At 63.7% G+C, this 17,082-nt stretch overlaps 2 protein-coding genes across 12 annotated transcripts in view; one reads left to right on the top strand and one right to left on the bottom strand.

The window, feature by feature from the left end:
* Positions 1-3,239, top strand: part of HCN2 (hyperpolarization activated cyclic nucleotide gated potassium and sodium channel 2) — a gene marked incomplete at its 5' end in the record, with an annotated part of 20,166 nt that extends 16,927 nt beyond the window's left edge. Inside the window, 3 exons of the mRNA XM_027085890.1 lie at positions 574-814; positions 1,004-1,168; positions 2,524-3,239. Of these exons, the coding sequence (XP_026941691.1) occupies positions 574-814; positions 1,004-1,168; positions 2,524-3,239 (1,122 nt within the window). The remainder of the gene's footprint in view (positions 1-573; positions 815-1,003; positions 1,169-2,523) is intronic.
* Positions 1-17,082, bottom strand: part of POLRMT (RNA polymerase mitochondrial) — a 20,063-nt gene extending 2,981 nt beyond the window's left edge. For 4 of the 11 annotated variants that reach the window (XR_003428441.1, XR_003428442.1, XR_003428443.1 and 1 more), the window contains exons 1-21: positions 16,974-17,082; positions 16,375-16,473; positions 13,611-14,245; positions 11,258-11,388; positions 10,965-11,157; positions 9,594-9,746; positions 9,227-9,391; positions 8,981-9,136; positions 8,530-8,754; positions 7,521-8,327; positions 7,060-7,182; positions 6,636-6,758; positions 6,195-6,374; positions 5,873-5,959; positions 5,676-5,789; positions 5,532-5,584; positions 5,335-5,433; positions 4,526-4,598; positions 4,286-4,377; positions 4,139-4,200; positions 3,963-4,051 (exon numbers count right to left, since the gene is read on the bottom strand). Coding sequence is in view for 6 of the 11 variants with exons in the window: in XM_027085863.1 (XP_026941664.1) it covers positions 4,002-4,051; positions 4,139-4,200; positions 4,286-4,377; positions 4,526-4,598; positions 5,335-5,433; positions 5,532-5,584; positions 5,676-5,789; positions 5,873-5,959; positions 6,195-6,374; positions 6,636-6,758; positions 7,060-7,182; positions 7,521-8,327; positions 8,530-8,754; positions 8,981-9,136; positions 9,227-9,391; positions 9,594-9,746; positions 10,965-11,157; positions 11,258-11,388; positions 13,611-14,245; positions 16,375-16,473; positions 16,974-17,061 (3,708 nt within the window). In the remaining 5 variants the exon portion in view is untranslated. Of the gene's footprint in view, positions 1-3,951; positions 4,052-4,138; positions 4,201-4,285; positions 4,378-4,525; positions 4,599-5,334; positions 5,434-5,531; positions 5,585-5,675; positions 5,790-5,872; positions 5,960-6,165; positions 6,375-6,635; positions 6,759-7,059; positions 7,200-7,520; positions 8,328-8,529; positions 8,755-8,980; positions 9,137-9,226; positions 9,392-9,593; positions 9,747-10,964; positions 11,158-11,257; positions 11,389-13,610; positions 14,246-16,270; positions 16,474-16,973 lie in introns of those variants that run through there. The other 7 variants (XM_027085865.1, XM_027085864.1, XM_027085866.1 and 4 more) reach the window with 7 other exon arrangements.

The following is a 17,082-nucleotide window of genomic DNA, read 5'->3' as shown; positions in this document are numbered from 1 at the left end:
TGCCCCGTCATTAGGGCACACCCGATGGATGCTCCGTCAGGTGAAATCCCATGACCCCCACCCAGATCAAATACGGAGCATTTCCATCCCGCAGAGGCTTCTTTGCCAAGGATAACCGTCATCCTGACTTCTACCCCCGTGGATTCGTTTTAAGGCTCTTGGTTTTCATGTTGGTTTTTTTAACCACTTGCTATTTTGACAAATTTCCCTTGTTACAGTTTTCCATTGACTCTTCCGGGTTTTTCAGGCAATCCCATTAATACAGATAGTAAAGAGATAGTTTTACTTTTTCCTTTCCAATTCTTACGTCTCTGAATGCTCTTCGTGTCTAACTGCATCGGCCAGTATCGCCAACACAGAGTTCAACAGTAGAGGATCTTGGGAATCTTTTCTTGATCCTGTCTTTGGTGGCAAAACCTCCAGTGTTTGCCTATTAAGATGCTGGCTTTCAGGCTAACGTGTTAAATCCCTTTCACAAACCGAAGGTCTGAGAGGTGCAACAGTCCCAAAGGTAGGGTGCGATGGAGGATCGGGTGTGCGCCCTGCCGTCACCCCCGCCTCCCACCCCTACAGGAGATCGTCAACTTCAACTGCCGGAAGCTGGTGGCCTCGATGCCACTGTTTGCCAACGCCGACCCCAACTTCGTCACGGCCATGCTGACCAAGCTCAAGTTCGAGGTCTTCCAGCCAGGTGACTACATCATCCGTGAGGGCACCGTTGGCAAGAAGATGTACTTCATCCAGCATGGGGTGGTCAGTGTGCTCACCAAGGGCAACAAGGAGATGAAGCTGTCCGATGGCTCCTACTTCGGGGGTGAGTGTCTGTGGGCAGGGGTGCTGGCGGCGGACGGAGGTCAGGGTGGGGAACCCGAGCAGCAGAAAGGCCCTGGGGTGGTGGGGGGCGGGGCTGGACTGCTCTGCTGGCTGGGAGGGCCCTGGGGACAGCTGGCTTGGGCCGCTGGGTGTGGCCCAGCAGTGAGGACGCTGCCCCGGCTGCACGCAGAGATCTGCCTGCTGACGCGGGGCCGGCGCACGGCGAGCGTGCGGGCTGACACCTACTGCCGCCTCTACTCGCTGAGCGTGGACAACTTCAACGAGGTGCTGGAGGAGTACCCCATGATGCGGCGGGCCTTCGAGACGGTCGCCATCGACCGCCTGGACCGCATCGGTGAGTGGGCCCAGCGGTCAGCCTCAGTGGCTGTCGGGGGGCCGCCTGAGGAGTGGGGTGGCATGGCCCAGCTGACCCTCAGGGCCCCTTCTGACCCCCGGACCGGATTCCTTGACCCACTTTCTCCCTTGGCCAGACACGGCCCCGGTTTCCCAAGGATGGGGAAATGGGTGTTTCTGCTCCCTAGGCAAATGTTTGAGCACCTACTGTGTGCCAGGAGGTGTAGATGTGGCCCATGAGGCTGACGGGGTGGCTACCCTCAGGCTTGTCACAGAGGAGGGGATGTCCTTGTGACTCCAAGTGGAGACCCAGATGGGTAGGCGTTGCCGGTAGAAAGACAGAGGCATGTTCTGGGAGTGGAGACAGCATGTGCCAAGGCCCTGAGGTGGGAAAGAGGCCTGGAGTCCAGGGACTCAGGGAAGCTGGGAGGGAGGCGGGCACCAGGCACATGAGGCCACAGGGCTGTAGAGGAAGGCGCTTGGGCTGTAGGTCAGAAGCATTGGGGAGCCATGGATGATCCCAGGCAGGGGAGGACCTGATCAGGACCTGTGCACTTTATGAGAGTGGGCATATGGAGGAATCTGGTGGCCTGGCCTGTGTGTGGGGGGGGTGGCTTTGGGTAAAGGGAGAGGTGGCCGGGCAGGGGGAACCTTAGAAATGGCTAAGGACTTGCTGAAGACTAGAGCAGGATTCAGAGAGGTAGAGGCCCTTGGTGCTATGTGTGGGAATAAAGACAGCGAATGGCTGGAGAAGCAAAATGGGGTGCGGTAGGGAAGAGTTGTTAAGACTTCCCAGTACGCAGAAAGCACTCAACGTGTTTATGTTATAAGAGGCGCTTAAATTTTTGCTCTGTACAGTATTTGCTCGATGTGTTTGCTATATACAGTAAGCACTCAACCCATGCTTGCTACGTACACGGCAGGCATTCAGCATGCCGGCCGTGTACAGGCAGGAGTCTGCGTGGGCTGCTGTGCACAGTAAGTGTCTGATACCTGCGTGGTGTACACAGCAGGTGCACGATACATGCTTGCTGTATACAGGAAGTGCTCCCTGCATGCCAGCAGGATTCGGGTGTCTCATACTTGCTTTGTGTGTGAAGCAGGTGCTTGACGTGTTTGTTTGCTACACACAAAGGTGCTTGATTCATGCTTGCTGTATACGGTAGGTGTACTAGTTCAGCTTCCTATACACAGCAGACACTTGGCATGTTTGCTGTGTGCAGGAGGGGCTCCATTCGTGCTGGCTGTTCAGGGCAGGCACTCAGATGCAGGCCTACTGCACGCAGAAGGCGCTCCACACGTGTGTGCAGCGCACGGCAGCAGGCAACTCTGACGCGCCCCCCTCCCCTAAACCAGGCAAGAAGAACTCGATCCTGCTGCACAAGGTGCAGCACGACCTCAACTCGGGCGTGTTCAACAACCAGGAGAACGCCATCATCCAGGAGATCGTCAAGTACGACCGCGAGATGGTGCAGCAGGCCGAGCTGGGCCAGCGCGTCGGCCTCTTCCCGCCGCCGCCGCCGCCGCCGCCGCAGGGCGCCTCGGCCATTGCCACGCTGCAGCAGGCCGTGGCCATGAGCTTCTGCCCGCAGGTGGCGCACCCGCTCGTCGGGCCCCTGGCGCTCGGTTCGCCGCGCCTCGTGCACCGCTTGCCCCCCGGGCCCGCGCCCACGGCCGCCTCGCCCGGGCCCGGGCCTGCTGCCAGCCCCCCGGGCGCGCCCTCCAGCCCCCGGGCACCGCGGACCTCGCCCTATGGCGGCGTGCCTGGCTCACCTGCTGCGCCCTGCGCCGGGCCCGCGCTGCCCGCGCGCCGCCTGAGCCGCGCCTCGCGCCCGCTGTCCGCCTCGCAGCCCTCGCTGCCCCACGGCGCACCCGGCCCTGGCCCCGGCCCCGGAGCCTCGGTGCGCCCGGCCAGCAGCTCCACGCCGCGCCTGGGGCCTGCGCCCGCCGCCCGGGCCGCAGGGCCCAGCCCGGACCGCAGGGACTCGGCCTCGCCCTCACCCTCACCTGGCGCCACCGGCGGACCCGACCCGCTGGACTCCGCGCGCTCACGTCTCTCGTCCAACTTGTGACCCTTGCGCGCCCCCCTGTGGCCCAGCCAGGCCGGGGCGGGGCTGTCACTCAGACCAAAGCCATGCCATTGCGCAGCCCGGGCCGCCCGCCCCAGAAGCCATAGAGGAGACGTAGGTAGTTGTAGTCGGACGGGCGACCCGGGCCGGCGGGACACCCCCGCCAAGCCACCCATCGCCCTGAGCCCACCCACATTGCCCCTGCCCCCGGCGGCCCCGCGGACGCGCGGGCGAGGGGGCTCCCTTCACCTCGGTGCCTCAGTTCCCCCAACTGTGAAGCGGGGACAGGCCGGCCGGGGCCAAGGGGAAGAGGGCCGCGGAGCCCCGCCCGCGCCCGCCCTCGCCCTCCAATGAGGATCTGTTTTTAAGTGCAATACTTAGCCCGCCGGCTTCCCGCTGCCCCCATCGCGCTCACGCAATAACCAGCCTGGTCCCTGTCCACGTGCGTCCGCGGTGACCGCCCCGGAGTGGGCACATACCACTCCCTCCAGCACCCCAGCGTAGGGGCGAGGCTGGGGGGGGGGTCCCTGCCGTCATGGTGAATGTACTGACGAGCCGAGGCAGCAGCGCCCACTGCGCCCCCCACGCCCCACTAAGCCCCACGCCCCCATTCCGCGCAATAAACGACAGCATTGGCGCCCAGCCTGCCGCGTATGATCGCTCTGCCTGGACCCAGCGCGCAGCCCACCCCTCCCCGAGGCAAGCAGCCCCCACGTGGTGACAGACCTTTATTCACACTAAGGTACAGGGAGGCAGCACGGGCCGTCAGCTGAAGAAGTACGTGGAGTGCTTCACCTGCTCCAGGTTGAATGTCCCTGCGGAGCAGAGCAGAAGGCTGGGGGCGGGCCCTGGGGAAGGCCCTGCCCCAGCCCGGTGAGGGGCCGTCCAGCCCTGGGCCTCACCTGTCTTGGGCACAGACAGCAGCGTGTCCATCAGCCTGGAGACCCAGATGCTCTTGGAGGTCCTGAGGGCAAAGGCCGGGTGGGGGTAAGGCTGGGGCGGCCTGGGGAGGGAGCGGCCTCTATGGTGCTGGGCTGGGGGGGCCTCACCTGGGGTCGGAGCAGAACCGCTCAATCAGGAACCTGGACAGGTTGTGGAGAATGGGCTGGCTGTGCAGACGGACGAACTGCTCGCGACAGACCTGCGATGGGGGGGGGGGGGGGGGGGGGGGGCCGGCAGCCAGGGGCCAGGCCCAAGGGGCGGGGGGACTGGGCTTCCCAGGTCAGGAGGGGATGAGGTCGGGGGCGCGAGAGCCGGGGGTGTCCGCCCTAGTGGGGGTGGGCCTGCACCTGGTTCATGACCGCAACGTCAGCGGCGTGGGTCCAGAAGCAGTCGTGCACCGAGACGAAGGTCAGGCCCTTCCTGCGGCAGCAGTGAGGGGCCCCCGTGGAGAGGCCACGCCTTGAGGTCCCCTCCCTCACAATCCACACCCCACCGCCGCCCAGCACTGGCCCAGCTCTCACCTCAAGCCCCTCCCCACCGCTCAGTCGGGGGGCCCACTGTCCAGTGACGCCCACTCTCCTCTCGCCTCTCACCCCCACACACTCCAGCAGCTGTCTGTGCGCCACACGTGCCCCTCAGCAGGCAAGTGACAAGTTCTCCTCTTAGGAAGAAGCCTCTTTGCCACCCTACCCCCAGCTGCCACCCAACTGATTCTCAGCTTCCCGTAGGGGATGGCTGAGGCTGGGCCCCCTTCCACCACAGGGCTCCATCCCAGGGGTCCCCGAGCCACCCCAGGGGGGCACAGGAAGAACACAGAACTCCCACAGCAGTCTGGCTCAGTGCGGCCACACCCCCCCCCCACAGGAACAGCCGTTTCTAACAGAACCGTGAGAAACTAGACACCCTCTGCCTGCCCCGGCAGGTGCACACACGTCAAGAGCAGGCCACACAGCAGGCTGGGCCCGCGGACCCTCCGACGGCCAGCTGCACACTTGGAGTCCCTCCCCTGCCCAGTCAGCCACATCCCAACCCCTCCCTGCCTCGAGGCCTGTCGCCTCTGGGGCACCAGGTCCCCCAGACCCCCACAGCTTCGGTCCTCGCCTGACCCCATCCCCAGCGGGCGGCACCCACCGCGGCGTCCCCAGCCCTGGTGCACCTGTAGCAGTGCAGGGCCGTGAGCATCATGTGCGAGGAGTCCAGTGAGTGGATGAAGTTGGGCGGGAAGCCGTTCTTCTGCTTCAGCGTGTTGGGCTTCCTGGGGGCGGGGTGCAAGGTGGGGGACTCTGGAGCCTCAGCCCGGCCCGGCCCAACCCCAGTGGCCTCCTGGCCCCGCCCCCCACCCTGTGCACTCACTGGCTGGTGTCCACGCTGCTGCTGAAGGTGAGGCTCTGGAGCCCGCCTTTGATCTGCAGGGTAGGGGCGGTAGGGGCAGGGGCGTTGAGTCCTGCCTGGCGCGGCAGCGGCGGGGGGCGGGGGGAGCGGGGGGGCTGCACATACCATGACCTTGGAGTCACGGTGGTAGGGCTGGATGATGGGGATGCCCAGGGGCGTGACCCACTCCACGGCCGAGCCCGTGTGGGAGATGAGCCGGGCGCTCTCGGTCAGCCAGCGCTGCAGGGACGGACACCGGGCTCAGGGGGGCCGGGTCTGGGGAGCCACGGCCGACGGGGGGCAAGGGGAGGATGAGGCCTCACCTGGATGGACCGGGTGCCCGAGAACATCTCCTGCAGGCTGTTGAACACCTGGCGCACGAGGTAGTGAGAAGCCTCCCACACGAAGTCCTGGGGAGAGGGTGAGGGGAGGGCGTGGGCGGGGCCCAGGTTCCCTCTACAACGCCTGATGGCCCTGGGCCAGTGACCTCGCGCACTCTTGAGGGGGTGGGCTCGCTCCCATGGGCCCCGCTGGAGGACCCCACGGTGGGCAGAGACAAGACCCTGTGTCAGGACCGCCTGCTGCCCAGCGGCCACCTGCTACAGGACAGTGGCCGGCAGGATCTGGAGTCTCGGCCCTGCGCACCTGGGGGAAGTCGTGGATCTCCCGGAGGCGCTTCTCGATCTGCAGGCGGCCCCCGTAGCGGGTGACCCCGTACACCACAGTCATCACCGTCTGCTTGACCACCTTGCGGCTGATGAAACCCTCCAGCACCTGGGCCACCTGCACACCCTGTTCGGCGTCCTGTCTGCGGAACACCTCCACCTGTTGGAGCAGGGGTCAGTGGGCGGGGCATCAGTGGGCGGGGCCGTGCCCACCCAGAAGCCTCCCACCCCGAGGCTCCTTCTCTTCCCCTGGACCTCACCATTGCCCCCTCTGACACGTCCCCCAGGAACCCTGCCTGACTGCCGGGTCACCTGACAGTTGGCGGCCGTGGCAGTGGGGTCCACAGCACCCAGATGTTCGACAGACAGACCCGGGTGGGGCTGGGGGATAAGAGCAAGCGGGGGCGGGGTGGGTGCGCACCTGTGCCGCCACCTCACTGTACACGTCCTGCGGCAGGTCCGAGGGCAACAGGTTGACGGAGGCGGCCCCCACGCTGTCCCGGCCCAGGGCGGCGTAGTGCTGCAGGCCGTTACAGGAGCCGTCCTGGGCGAGGGGTGGAAGAGTGAGGCGCAGGGAGCGAGGGGCGGGGCAAGGCGAGCTCCAGGCTTCCCCAGCTCCGCTCACAGCGAGCTCCCTGGACCTCCCACAAAGCGGAATCGAGGCACAGAAGGGGGGGCGGCGTGCCTGCACAAGCTGCTCGCCGTGGGAACACCAGCCTGTGCAGAGTGGGATGGCCAGGTGCCAGACACCCGGGCCATCCCTCGGCGCCTCAGCCCGAGCGAGACACCTCTGGCAGGGGCCCGCAAGGGCAGGGCATGCTCCACACCAGAGTCCCCTGGCTCACCTGGTGAACTGGGAAGTGGGAGACGTAGGCAGCGGGGTCGGGGGCGCGCACCGCCCGGGCGACCTCCATGCAGCAGGCCAGGGCTTGCCAGGGCTCATCCGCCTCCATCCACCACTTGCGGCCCTGCAGGAAGCAGCAGGCTGGGTGAGGCCAGCCCCGGCGGGGTCAGAGCCAGCCTGGGGGCACCTCCCGGGCGGGTCCAGGTGTCGTGGGGACAGGTGTGGACAGAGAACAGGAGTGACAGACCAGGGAGGGGCCAGCCTGGAGGGAGGCCTATTGCGGCATGGGAGGCTGCTGATGGCCCAGGACAGAGGGAAAGACAAGCAGAGGGGTGCCTGGGAAGAAGTAGGGGGCGGGGGGTGCCTGCATGGGTCTGAGGTGGGTGCCGCGGCGGCCAGGAGAGCCAGACGGTCAGGGGTCAGGGGTCAGGGCCCAGCTGCTGTCCTCCCCACGCCACCCACCGTCATGGGCCGGTCCGCCGAGTCCAGGATGTCCTCCATCAGCTCGTCCGCATAGTCCCGGCGTGCCTGCAGCGACTCGCGCTTCTTGAGCCCCGTGAGGTTGACCAGATGGATCTTGAGCCAGTTGAGGCCGTGCGGGCCGAGCGGGCGGCCCTGGGCGAACTCCAGCAGTGCGCGGGCCAGGTCGCTGCCCAGGTGGTTGAAATGCGGTGAGCAGGGATAGGTCCGGCCGCGGAAGTCCATGTTGTGCGGCAGCCAGAAGACACGGTGCCGCAGGTGCCGGGCCAGCGACAGGCGGTACAGCGCATCGGCGCGCAGGCTCTGCATCTCCCGTGCCACCTTGAGGCGCCGGGCCAGCTCCCGCCGCATCTCAGCCTTTTCAGCAGGCGAAACCTCGGGCAGCAAGCAGCGCTTGGGAGCCCGACGGCCCTCGGGTGGCCGGGGGGCCTCGGAGGGCGGGGCGGGCACACCCAGGCGAGGGCAGCCCTTGTCAGCGAAGAGCTGCAGCACCAGGTCCAGCACGCGCCCGTTGACCCGCCAGGCACAGTTGCCCAGCTGGGTGAGGGCATCCAGAGCACCGTGCAGCTCGGCAGGCGGGCAGCGCTCCAGCAGGAGCTGGTGCTGCTGGCTGCCCTCCACTGAGCGCATCATCTTGGTGGGGCTCAGCAGAAAGGCGCCCGAGTGGGGCGACGTCCAGGGCAGCGGTGGGCACAGCATGGGCACGTCCGTCGACTCAAAGGTCAGTGTGCGCTCTGCCGCCGTCTCCAGCAGCTGCGTGAAGGCGGGGTGAGGCTTCAGGATGCCGATCTGGGGGCGGGGCAGGCAGAGAAGGTCAGGGGGCTGCCCCAAAGGCCGTGGAGGAGGGCCCCGGGGTCCCCTCAGACGCCCTGACCCTGAGACCAGGTCTGAGGCCACAGCACAATTCTGGCAGGATCCCACCGTGGCCCAGGGGCCCTGCACCACCCAGAGCCCACGGCCTCCTCGCACGCCCGTCCCCACAGTGGCCCACCTGGCGGAAGCTGCGGAAGGAGTACACATGGTAGAGCACAGGGATGAGCGTGCCGGGGCTCCGGGGCGCTGCCAGGCTGCTGGGCATCTGCGCGGCCCGCACCAGCACCTCCGCCAGCTGCTTGCCCAGCTGCACCACCACTGACATGGGCCAGGGCTGCTCGTGGGGGGCCTCAGGCACCCCCAGTGCCTCCCAATGCTGCCGTGGCAGGCACGGTTCCGCCACCTGCGAGCGGGAGGGTGGCTCAGGGGGAGGAGAGTCTGGGTGCAGAGCTGGAGACCACCACCCACCCCCAGGGAGGGGTGAGCTGACTGCTATCCCAGGGTTAGGTGAGGAAAATGAGGTGGAGTCTGGGGGCAAATCCAGCCGCCTCAGGAAAGGGGAGAGGAGAGAGGGGAGGGGACCTCCGCTCAACGCCTGGGTTTCCCCACCCGGGCTCCCTGGGCCTCACCTGGGTGTCGGAGGCCAGCAGGTGCAGGTACTTGGAGTAGCGCTGCTCCAGTTCCTGCACCTCGTTTCTGAGCTGCTTCCTCTTGAAGACACGCAGACCCAGCTCGTGTGCCAAGAAGAGAAGTGACTCTCCCTGCGCGGGCAGCGCCTGGAGGGTCTGGAGGGCAGCGAGCGCCATGAGCCCCGCGCTCCGTGTGGAACCCGCAGGCACACTCGCAGCAGCCCCTCCCCCCGGCCCCGCGCGCACCTGCAGCAGCATCCTCACAACCTCCTTCTCACTGAGCAGGCACAGGTACGGGAAGAGTGAGAGGCGGCCTTCTCGAGCAGCGTGGGCCTCGCTCTCCTTGGTCTCTTGCAGCTCCCGGTACAGCGCCGTCCTCCATCGGGTGCGCAGGCCTGCCAGGGTCTTCCGCTGGGGGGAGGGGGTACACAAGGAGTCATCACCGTGCCCACCCAAACCTGCAGCCCGCGAGGCCCCAGCCCTATGCCTGGCAGTGCCTGGCTCAGTGGGGGGGCGGGGGGGTGGTTGCCGTGCAGCCGGCCTCCCCCACGCGACCCTGCCCAGGCAGGGGACGCCCAGCTCAGCCGGAGCGGACCACCCCCCAGCCCCTTACCGCATGCAGGACCTCCTTGGTCAGCAGTGGAACCTTCTCCACGGACTCCACGGTGATGGTGGTGGCCATCTCCACGCGAAGCTGCTGTTGGAAGAGGCCCTGCAGCTCCTTCAGGGACAAGTGCAGCCTCGGGTAGGACACAGCGGGATCCTGCTGGTGGCAACAGGCTGGTGGTGAGGTGCCGGTGCCTGACCTCTCGACCTGAGTCCCCCAGGGTTCCATCCACACCCGAGGTCAAGAAGAGCAGCTGTCCACCGTACACATGCCAGGACCCCGCCCGCCCCCCCGGCAGAATCACAGTCATTTTCCCAAGTCTCCTGAAAACCATCTATCCTTAACGCTGCGGGGGGAGCAGGGCCCAGGACAGTAAGACAACGATGCTGGTGTAACAGCATCTGCTGGCCTTGCCAGGGGGGCAGGGTGCCCAGGAAGCCAGTGCGAGTCCCCGGGTGCTGCCGTTTTCTCTGTAAACTCGCCACTGTGTGAGCGTGTGACCCTTCCCAAAATAGACAAATTAAAAATAGCAAAACCCAACACACACACTGAGAATCCAAAACATACATCTGCACAAAGACCTGTCCACAGCCACAGCAACGCGGTTCACGATGCTTAAAAGCTAGAAACGACCAAAGTGTCCGTCAACAGATGATAGATAAACACAATGTGGTCCCTCCACACACGGGAACATCACTCAACCCTGAGAAGGGGTGAAAGCCCTGACACTCGCTACAGCATGGACGGACCCTGAGAACACGATGCTCAGTGAGAGAAGCCAGACACAGAAGGACACACAGTGTGTGAGTCCACTGATGGGAAACGTCCAGAACAGGCCGATCCACAGAGAGTTAGTGGTTAGTGGTTGTCAGGGGTTGGCGGGGGGAATGGGCACTGACTGCTGATGGGGACGGGCTTCCTTTTGGGATAATGGAATGTTCTGGAATTACATAGAGATCAATATAGTAAAAAAAAAAAAATACTGAATTACACTTTAAAAGGTGAACTGTAGAATAGGAGAACTATGTCTCAGTAAAAATAAAAAACCCAGTGCCTCAAGATGTCATGCTCTACTCCACCCTGGGAGGTAGATGTGGCCTTGCCCGCTGCCTGCCGCCTGCGGAGGTAGCTGTCCAGTCTTAGAGAGGGCACACAGGCCCTGCAACACCCCGACACTCGGCCCACAGCTGCATCGCCACGTGGAAACCGAGGACGGTGCGGCATGGGCCCCCCACAGCAGCCTCCCTCCCGCCAGCATGGGGGTGGGTGGGGCCGACCCCGCCAGGAGAGACGGGAAGGGGCCAAGGCACCCGGAGACGACAACCCCCCCCCCGCCCCCCGCCCCCGGCAGGTGCCAGGCCACAGGCCCCAGCTCACCTTGGCGTATATCTCCCGGAGCAGCGGCGAGGTGTTGACCTGGGGCGGGGGCACGGGCGGCCGCGGGGGGGTGAAGGCGGGCTTGGCCTTGCGCACGGCCCGCAGGAGCTCAGCCCGCTCCTCGGCGCTCAGCGGCACAGCCGTGAAGAGCCCCTGCAGCTGTAGCCCGTCCTGCGCCATCTGCTTCAGGCACCTGCAGGGCACACACACCCGGCTCACAGCGCCAGTGCCCGGGGAGCCCCAGGGATCCCAGCCCCCAGCTCAGCCAGGCCACCCTACACCGATCCACCCACCTTCGGATGGTACCAGCATCCTGGTCCAGGCGCCCCATGCACTGCAGGGCAGCCGCGTAGGACTGCAGGTCCGGGGCGAGGCCGGCGTCTTTCAGCATGAAGAACACGTACGTCAGCTCTTTGAAGGAGCCCTGGGGGAACCAAGCGGGGTGAGGGCCTGTGGGGGGGCCGGGTGTGGACAGAAGGGAGGCCCCAGCTCGGCCCACAGTGCTCCCTGCTGCCCGCCCACTCCTCTACCCAGTTTCCCGGCGACCGGGCCTCCCTCCACACAGGCCTCGCCGCTAACTTCCCCTGTGGTTTCTCCTCCAGCCCACTGGTGGCTCAGGAGAGATGCCACAGACCCTTCCAGAGAGAGGCATTCCCAGCACCCCGCCATGTGTCCTGCACCCTGTCTGACAGGTGCTGCCACCCCAGACCACGTGCCAGCAACTGGGTCCTAGGTGCCTGCCTGCACGGCCCGGGGTGGGGGGCAGGAAGGGGGGGCTGCTCAGTCCGGTAGTCACCAACCACAGCGGCCACTTAGCTTAGTTTAAATTAAACACTCGCTTCAGCAGCGACAGGACGCTGGAGCAGGTGAGGAACACTGGCAAAGTCACAGAAAGGCCTACCGGACGCTGCTGGTCCAGATTCAGCCCATCTATCCTACCTCTAAACGCTCACAGTAGGAGGACTTCCCTGGTGGCGCAGTGGTTAAGGATCCTCCTGCCAACGCAGGGGACATGGGTTCGAGCCCTGGTCCGGGAGGATCCCACGTGCCGCGGAGCAACTAAGCCTGTGCGCCACAACTACTGAGCCTGCGCTCTAGATCCCGCGAGCCACAACTAAGACCTGATGCAGCCAAATAAATAAATAAAAAGTGGAAACAACTTTTATTAAAAAAAAGAAAAAAAAACTCACAGTAACGTCACCACCACCATGAAAACATGCATTCGAACCTTCACAGTGTTAAGCACACACATACATGAGGTTGGAGCCCTGGATTACAGCCCTCACTCCTCCCAAGATGGGAAACCCAAGGCTCAGAGGGAAGGGGGGGGTGTGGCCACAGGGAGCACGTGGCAGAACGGGACTAAACTCAGGTCTGGGTGGTAGCCAGGCCTGCCTGACATAGGCTGGCTGCCTAGGGCCCCCAAAACTCAAATCCACCTGGAACCTCAGAAAAGGGCCTTATTTGGAAACCGGGTCCCTGCAGGTGCAGGGTGCAGTTAGGATGAGGTCAGTTAGATGAGGTCAGGTGCAGTTAGGATGAGGTCACACTGGAGGAGGCCGTGTGAGCACTGAGGCAGAGATCAGAGGGACGCGGTCACAGCCCAAGGGACATCGCAGACCCAGGAGCTGGCAGAGGCACGAAGCGCCCTCCCCTGGAGCCTCCAGAGGGAGTGGGGCCCTGCCACGCCCTGACCTCGGACGTCTGGCCGCTGGGACTAAAAGAAAACAAACTTCTGCTACTTTAAGCCTCCCAGTTTGTTCATTTGTTCGGCAGCCCCAGGAAGCTCATCTAATCAGAAATATGCTGCTGTAACAGGACGCTTTGTGAGGGGGACGGCAGAGGCCAGAGACCTGGGAAGGCAGACTAACTCCTGGAACTGAGTGCCCTCCTGCAAAGACAATGCAGGCAAGAAGCCCCCCGTGACTGTCGCTGTGGAGGCCTTGGGAGCCTCCCAGCGCTATCAGGCAGCTCTGGGCCGCGTTCTGTGCGTGAGTCAGCACAGCGAAGTCCCTGCCGCCAACCTGCCTTAGTGAGTTGCACCTGTGTCTCCACACAACTGTTTCCCTTGATTGCCCGGCACTAACGCTTTCCCTGCTGCTCCTCAAATGAGGTCGCAGACCCACGGGAGGGAGGGCGTTGGGGAAGTTTTCACAGCAAGGGCGCTTAAGCAACACTCCTAAGCAGCCACAGGTCAGAGGAGAAGTCCCAGGTGAAAACAGAAGACGTGGGAGAGGGAAGCAGCTAAAGTTGTTCCCAGAGGGAAATTCACAGCTGTGAATGTCTGCATTAAAAAGAAGGAGCCCACCTAGGAAGCTCGAGACAAGAACAAGCTAGGTGGAAAGCACTGAGGTCGCAGCCCCAGGGAGGGTCTGCAGCGCCCCTCGCACTAGAGCCGTGGTCAAGTAACCGGAAGGAAATGCTCTGAACCAGAGCACAGCTTCTTCCTGCCCTTTTGGTCATTTTCACACTTTGCTTTGAAGGCCACGTGTGACTCATAATCGACAAGCCTAAAGAATTATTAAAACAATAAAAGACAAAGGCCTGAGCCCTGGAGCTAAAAGACAAGGGTTCGAATCTAAGTGCCCTCAAGTTGGCTTCTGCCTCCGACCCTGGGGCACTCGCTCCCTGGGCCCAGTCACTCACCTGGCGAGCCCAGCCGAGCATGACCATGTTGTACATGGAGAGCGTGAGCAGCCGCTGCTGCTGGGACTTGCTGTGGTGGGTGACCAGCACGTGGTGGGCCAGGGGCAGGTGGCCCGTGAGCAGGCAGCACTCAAAGAAGGACAGGAGCCTCTGCTGCTGGCCCTCCAGCCGCGACTCGGGGCCTCTGTCCGCCGGAGCTGCCGCCGCCTCGCTGCTCAGCCTGTGTGGGGCCTCCTGCAGCAGCTGTGCCAGCTGCTCCTCCCACGGGCTCCGGGGCGCCCCCTGCTCCCAGTGCTGCAGCTGGCTCGCCAGCTTCCTGCTCAGCAGCCGGGGCTCCAGGCGCAGCTGCTTTTGCCAGGCCCCCTTCTCCACACGCTTCTGCAGCTTCCCCTCCAGCCGCTGCTTGCGCTTCTCCATCAGCTGCTGATCGCTGTCCAGTTTCTGCGCCCAGCGGCTGCTGAGTGTGGCGGCGGCGCCCTTGGCCCCGGCCCCCTTGGCCCCGGCCGGGGCCTGCCTGGGTGGCTGGGCGCCGCCAGCCTCCGGGGCTCGAGCCACGGCCACCCTCTTGGCCACCCTCTTCACCGTCACCTCTGCCATGCCCTCGGCCTGCAGCTGCCGCACCCGCGCCTTGAGCACTGTGGGGCAGAGGGCGAGACGTCAGGGGACCCCGCTGCCCAGGAGGCGACAGACCTCAGCCCCGTGTGTCTGCTGACCACCGACAACGTCCCTAGACTTACCTCGTTGGCCACGCACGCCCCGCCCACCCAACCAGCACCCATCCACCCGAGCCACTCAAACCCAACGTCCCGAACAGGCTCCCGGTGTTGCCCACAACCTGCCTCTCTGCGTCTTCCCCCACCCCCGCCAAGCTCTGTCCTTCCCAGCCTGAACAAAAGTCACAGGTCATCTGCGACTCTCCCCCTCTACATGCAGCCCGTGAGTGCCTCCTCAGGGCTCTGCCTTCAAAATCCACCCAGGTGCCGGCGCCTCCCTGCCCCTCTCACCCCCACTCCATCCGTAATGGCCTCAGGCCTTTGCACGTGCCATTACCCCCACACCCCACCACCCCACACACAGACAATTCACAGCCCGCCGCCGCCCTGCGCCACTTCAAGGACAGTCAGCTCTCAGGACCTGGGGCAGTTCTGTTCTACAGAGTTTCAGGCCACTGAGCTGGTGAACAGGGAACCATCACTCCCAGGCAAACACGGGGCTCCTGAGAGCCCGTGGTCGTATTTCCACCAACAGGTCCACACATAACACTGTTTTGTGAGTTCTCATCTGAGATATCTTATTTCCTATGTATTGCTAATTCACTAACATTGAACTCACAGCCAACACTCCTACATCTCACCCCTCAACAAAGCTTGTCGAACATGCAGATTTTCTACAAAAGGCACGTCACAGCCCCGTTGAGCTGAGGAAACTAGACAGCACCCCAGCACCAGGTCTGGGGCCATTTTAAACTGCAGAAACACCAACGAACAGCACAAAATGCAAAAACGTGGCACCAGATACACCCTGAAAAGGATGCCTGTTGACAGGGCTTCGCCCAGCTCCACCTCAGCTGGGAAGGTGTGCATCGGCTTTGGGGTTACAAGTTCAGCTGGTAGGAGACTTTGCAAACACAGAATCCGCGAACGTGAGGACCAAGGGTATCCATCTCCTGCCTGCACCTGTCTCACTACAACATCGGCCCCAGAGAGAGCTGGCCCAGAGCAGAAACACAGGCGCAGCCCTAGCCTCCGTGTCCGGAGACTCAGCAGACCCTTTCTGCACGTGTGGGACAGTGGCCGGCGGCAAAGCGTCGGGCAGGACACGAGGCAGAAGCAGGATGTGGGCACAGGTTTCCCTTGGAGGTGGCCGCATCCAAGCCACCTGGGGGCTGACCCAGGACAGGCAGGTGCAAAGCTCCTGATGCCAGAAGCCGAGGAGGTAGGCAAAGGCCTGGAGGTCTACGGCCCTCAGTGGGGGTCTGGAGATTATTCTGTGAGAGAGGAAACAGTTGGATGGTTCAAGGCTGGGGAGTGAGGTGAAGTGATTCAGATTTCCAGATCCTGGGCTTAGCTTTAAAATAATGAGATGGGTGAGAAACGAAAGAAGGTTGTTCTTGAAGCCCATGGGACCTGTGGCTTCAGATCTGCGTGTTTGGGGTTTTCTGAAATTAGGTGTTGTTTTTCAAAGCCTCCCCCACCCCACTCCTGGCTGCTGGACACACACTGGACAAGGGACAGGAGGGGAAGCAGGAGGCACTGGACGTCTGGGAGGGAGAGGACAGTGAGGCGGCGAGAAGGACAGATGCCCCCCCACTTGCTACAGAGGCCGCCAGGACCTGGCTGTCCATCCCAGGTGACAAGGACCACGAGTAGACCCCATCGTGCGCCCAAGCCCAGGAAGCTGAGCCAGGACCACTGAGCTTGGTCATGTCACAGCTCAAAGCCCAGCTCTGCACGTGCAGCGGTGGGTGGCCTTGAGCCAGTCTCTCCAGCCACAGATCTGGGCCTCGACTGTCTCATCTGGAAAGGGGGAGCCCCTGCTGGGACGAGGGAACTACAAGAGCTCGCTGTGTACAGCACTCGCTTCACCATGGGAGCCCTCGGACCACCAGAGAGCAGGACCCCATGAGTCACCCCACCTTACAGACTGACATCCCTTCTCACCGGGGTCCCTGTGGGGAACCAGGGAGGCGGCTCCCAGCAGCGCTGCCGACGGGGGGACAGCGAGGAAGGGGCTTCAGGCCCCAAACCTCGGGGGTCAGGCTCACCCTCCAGCAGCTCGGCATGGCCCCAGTCCTTCCGGCGGTCCTGCTCACAAGGGCTGGCAGTCGAGCTCCTCTTACGGCCCCAGACGCCACCAAGAGCCCCTGCAGGAGAGACCAGGGAGGCTGAAGGAGGCGGGCATCAGGGGTCGGGGAGGGAGGGCCCTGACAGGGGCAAAGGAAGCCTAAAGGCAGTGGGAACTGTCAGTGGTCACCGGTCTCACACTGGAAAGAAACTAACAGGACAAAAGTGAAGGGGACACCACGGGCAAAGGAAAAAAGAAAAGTGGGGCGTGGGGTAGAGGATAAAAGGTTCGTCGAACTAAGGCACAGACAATTCAAAGGTTAAAAACCCTAAACCGTAAATAGTGAGTCATGGGGCTCCAAAAGAAATCAAGGGTCGAAGATCAAAGTGCCCCGCCGACCCCTGTCCGGAGAGTGGGCCAAGGGCGAGTGAAAGCGGGGTCGAGTCACTGGGTTCCCCAGAACTCCCAAGATCAAAGGGCAAGTGTCGGAGGAAGCTGGATCCCGAGGGTCGAGAAGCCAGAGGTCACGGCCGCGGGTGGGGGGGGCAGGGCAGCGGTTCCGGGACTCCCCTTCATTACCTTCCTCGGCCAGGAGGCCGGGGGTTCCCGCCGGCCACAGGGCCCTCCCGAACCCCGCCGCGCCGCGGCCCCAGCGTACAGCTGACATGCCGCCAGCACGCGGAACCAC

Source organism: Aethalodelphis obliquidens, unplaced genomic scaffold (genome assembly GCF_003676395.1).
Source record: "Aethalodelphis obliquidens isolate GAN/ISIS:26980383/991018 unplaced genomic scaffold, ASM367639v1 scaffold53, whole genome shotgun sequence".
NCBI classification, from domain to species: Eukaryota; Metazoa; Chordata; class Mammalia; order Artiodactyla; family Delphinidae; genus Aethalodelphis; species Aethalodelphis obliquidens.
Note: the sequence above shows the minus strand (reverse complement) of the source record. Positions and strands in the feature narration are given on the sequence as shown.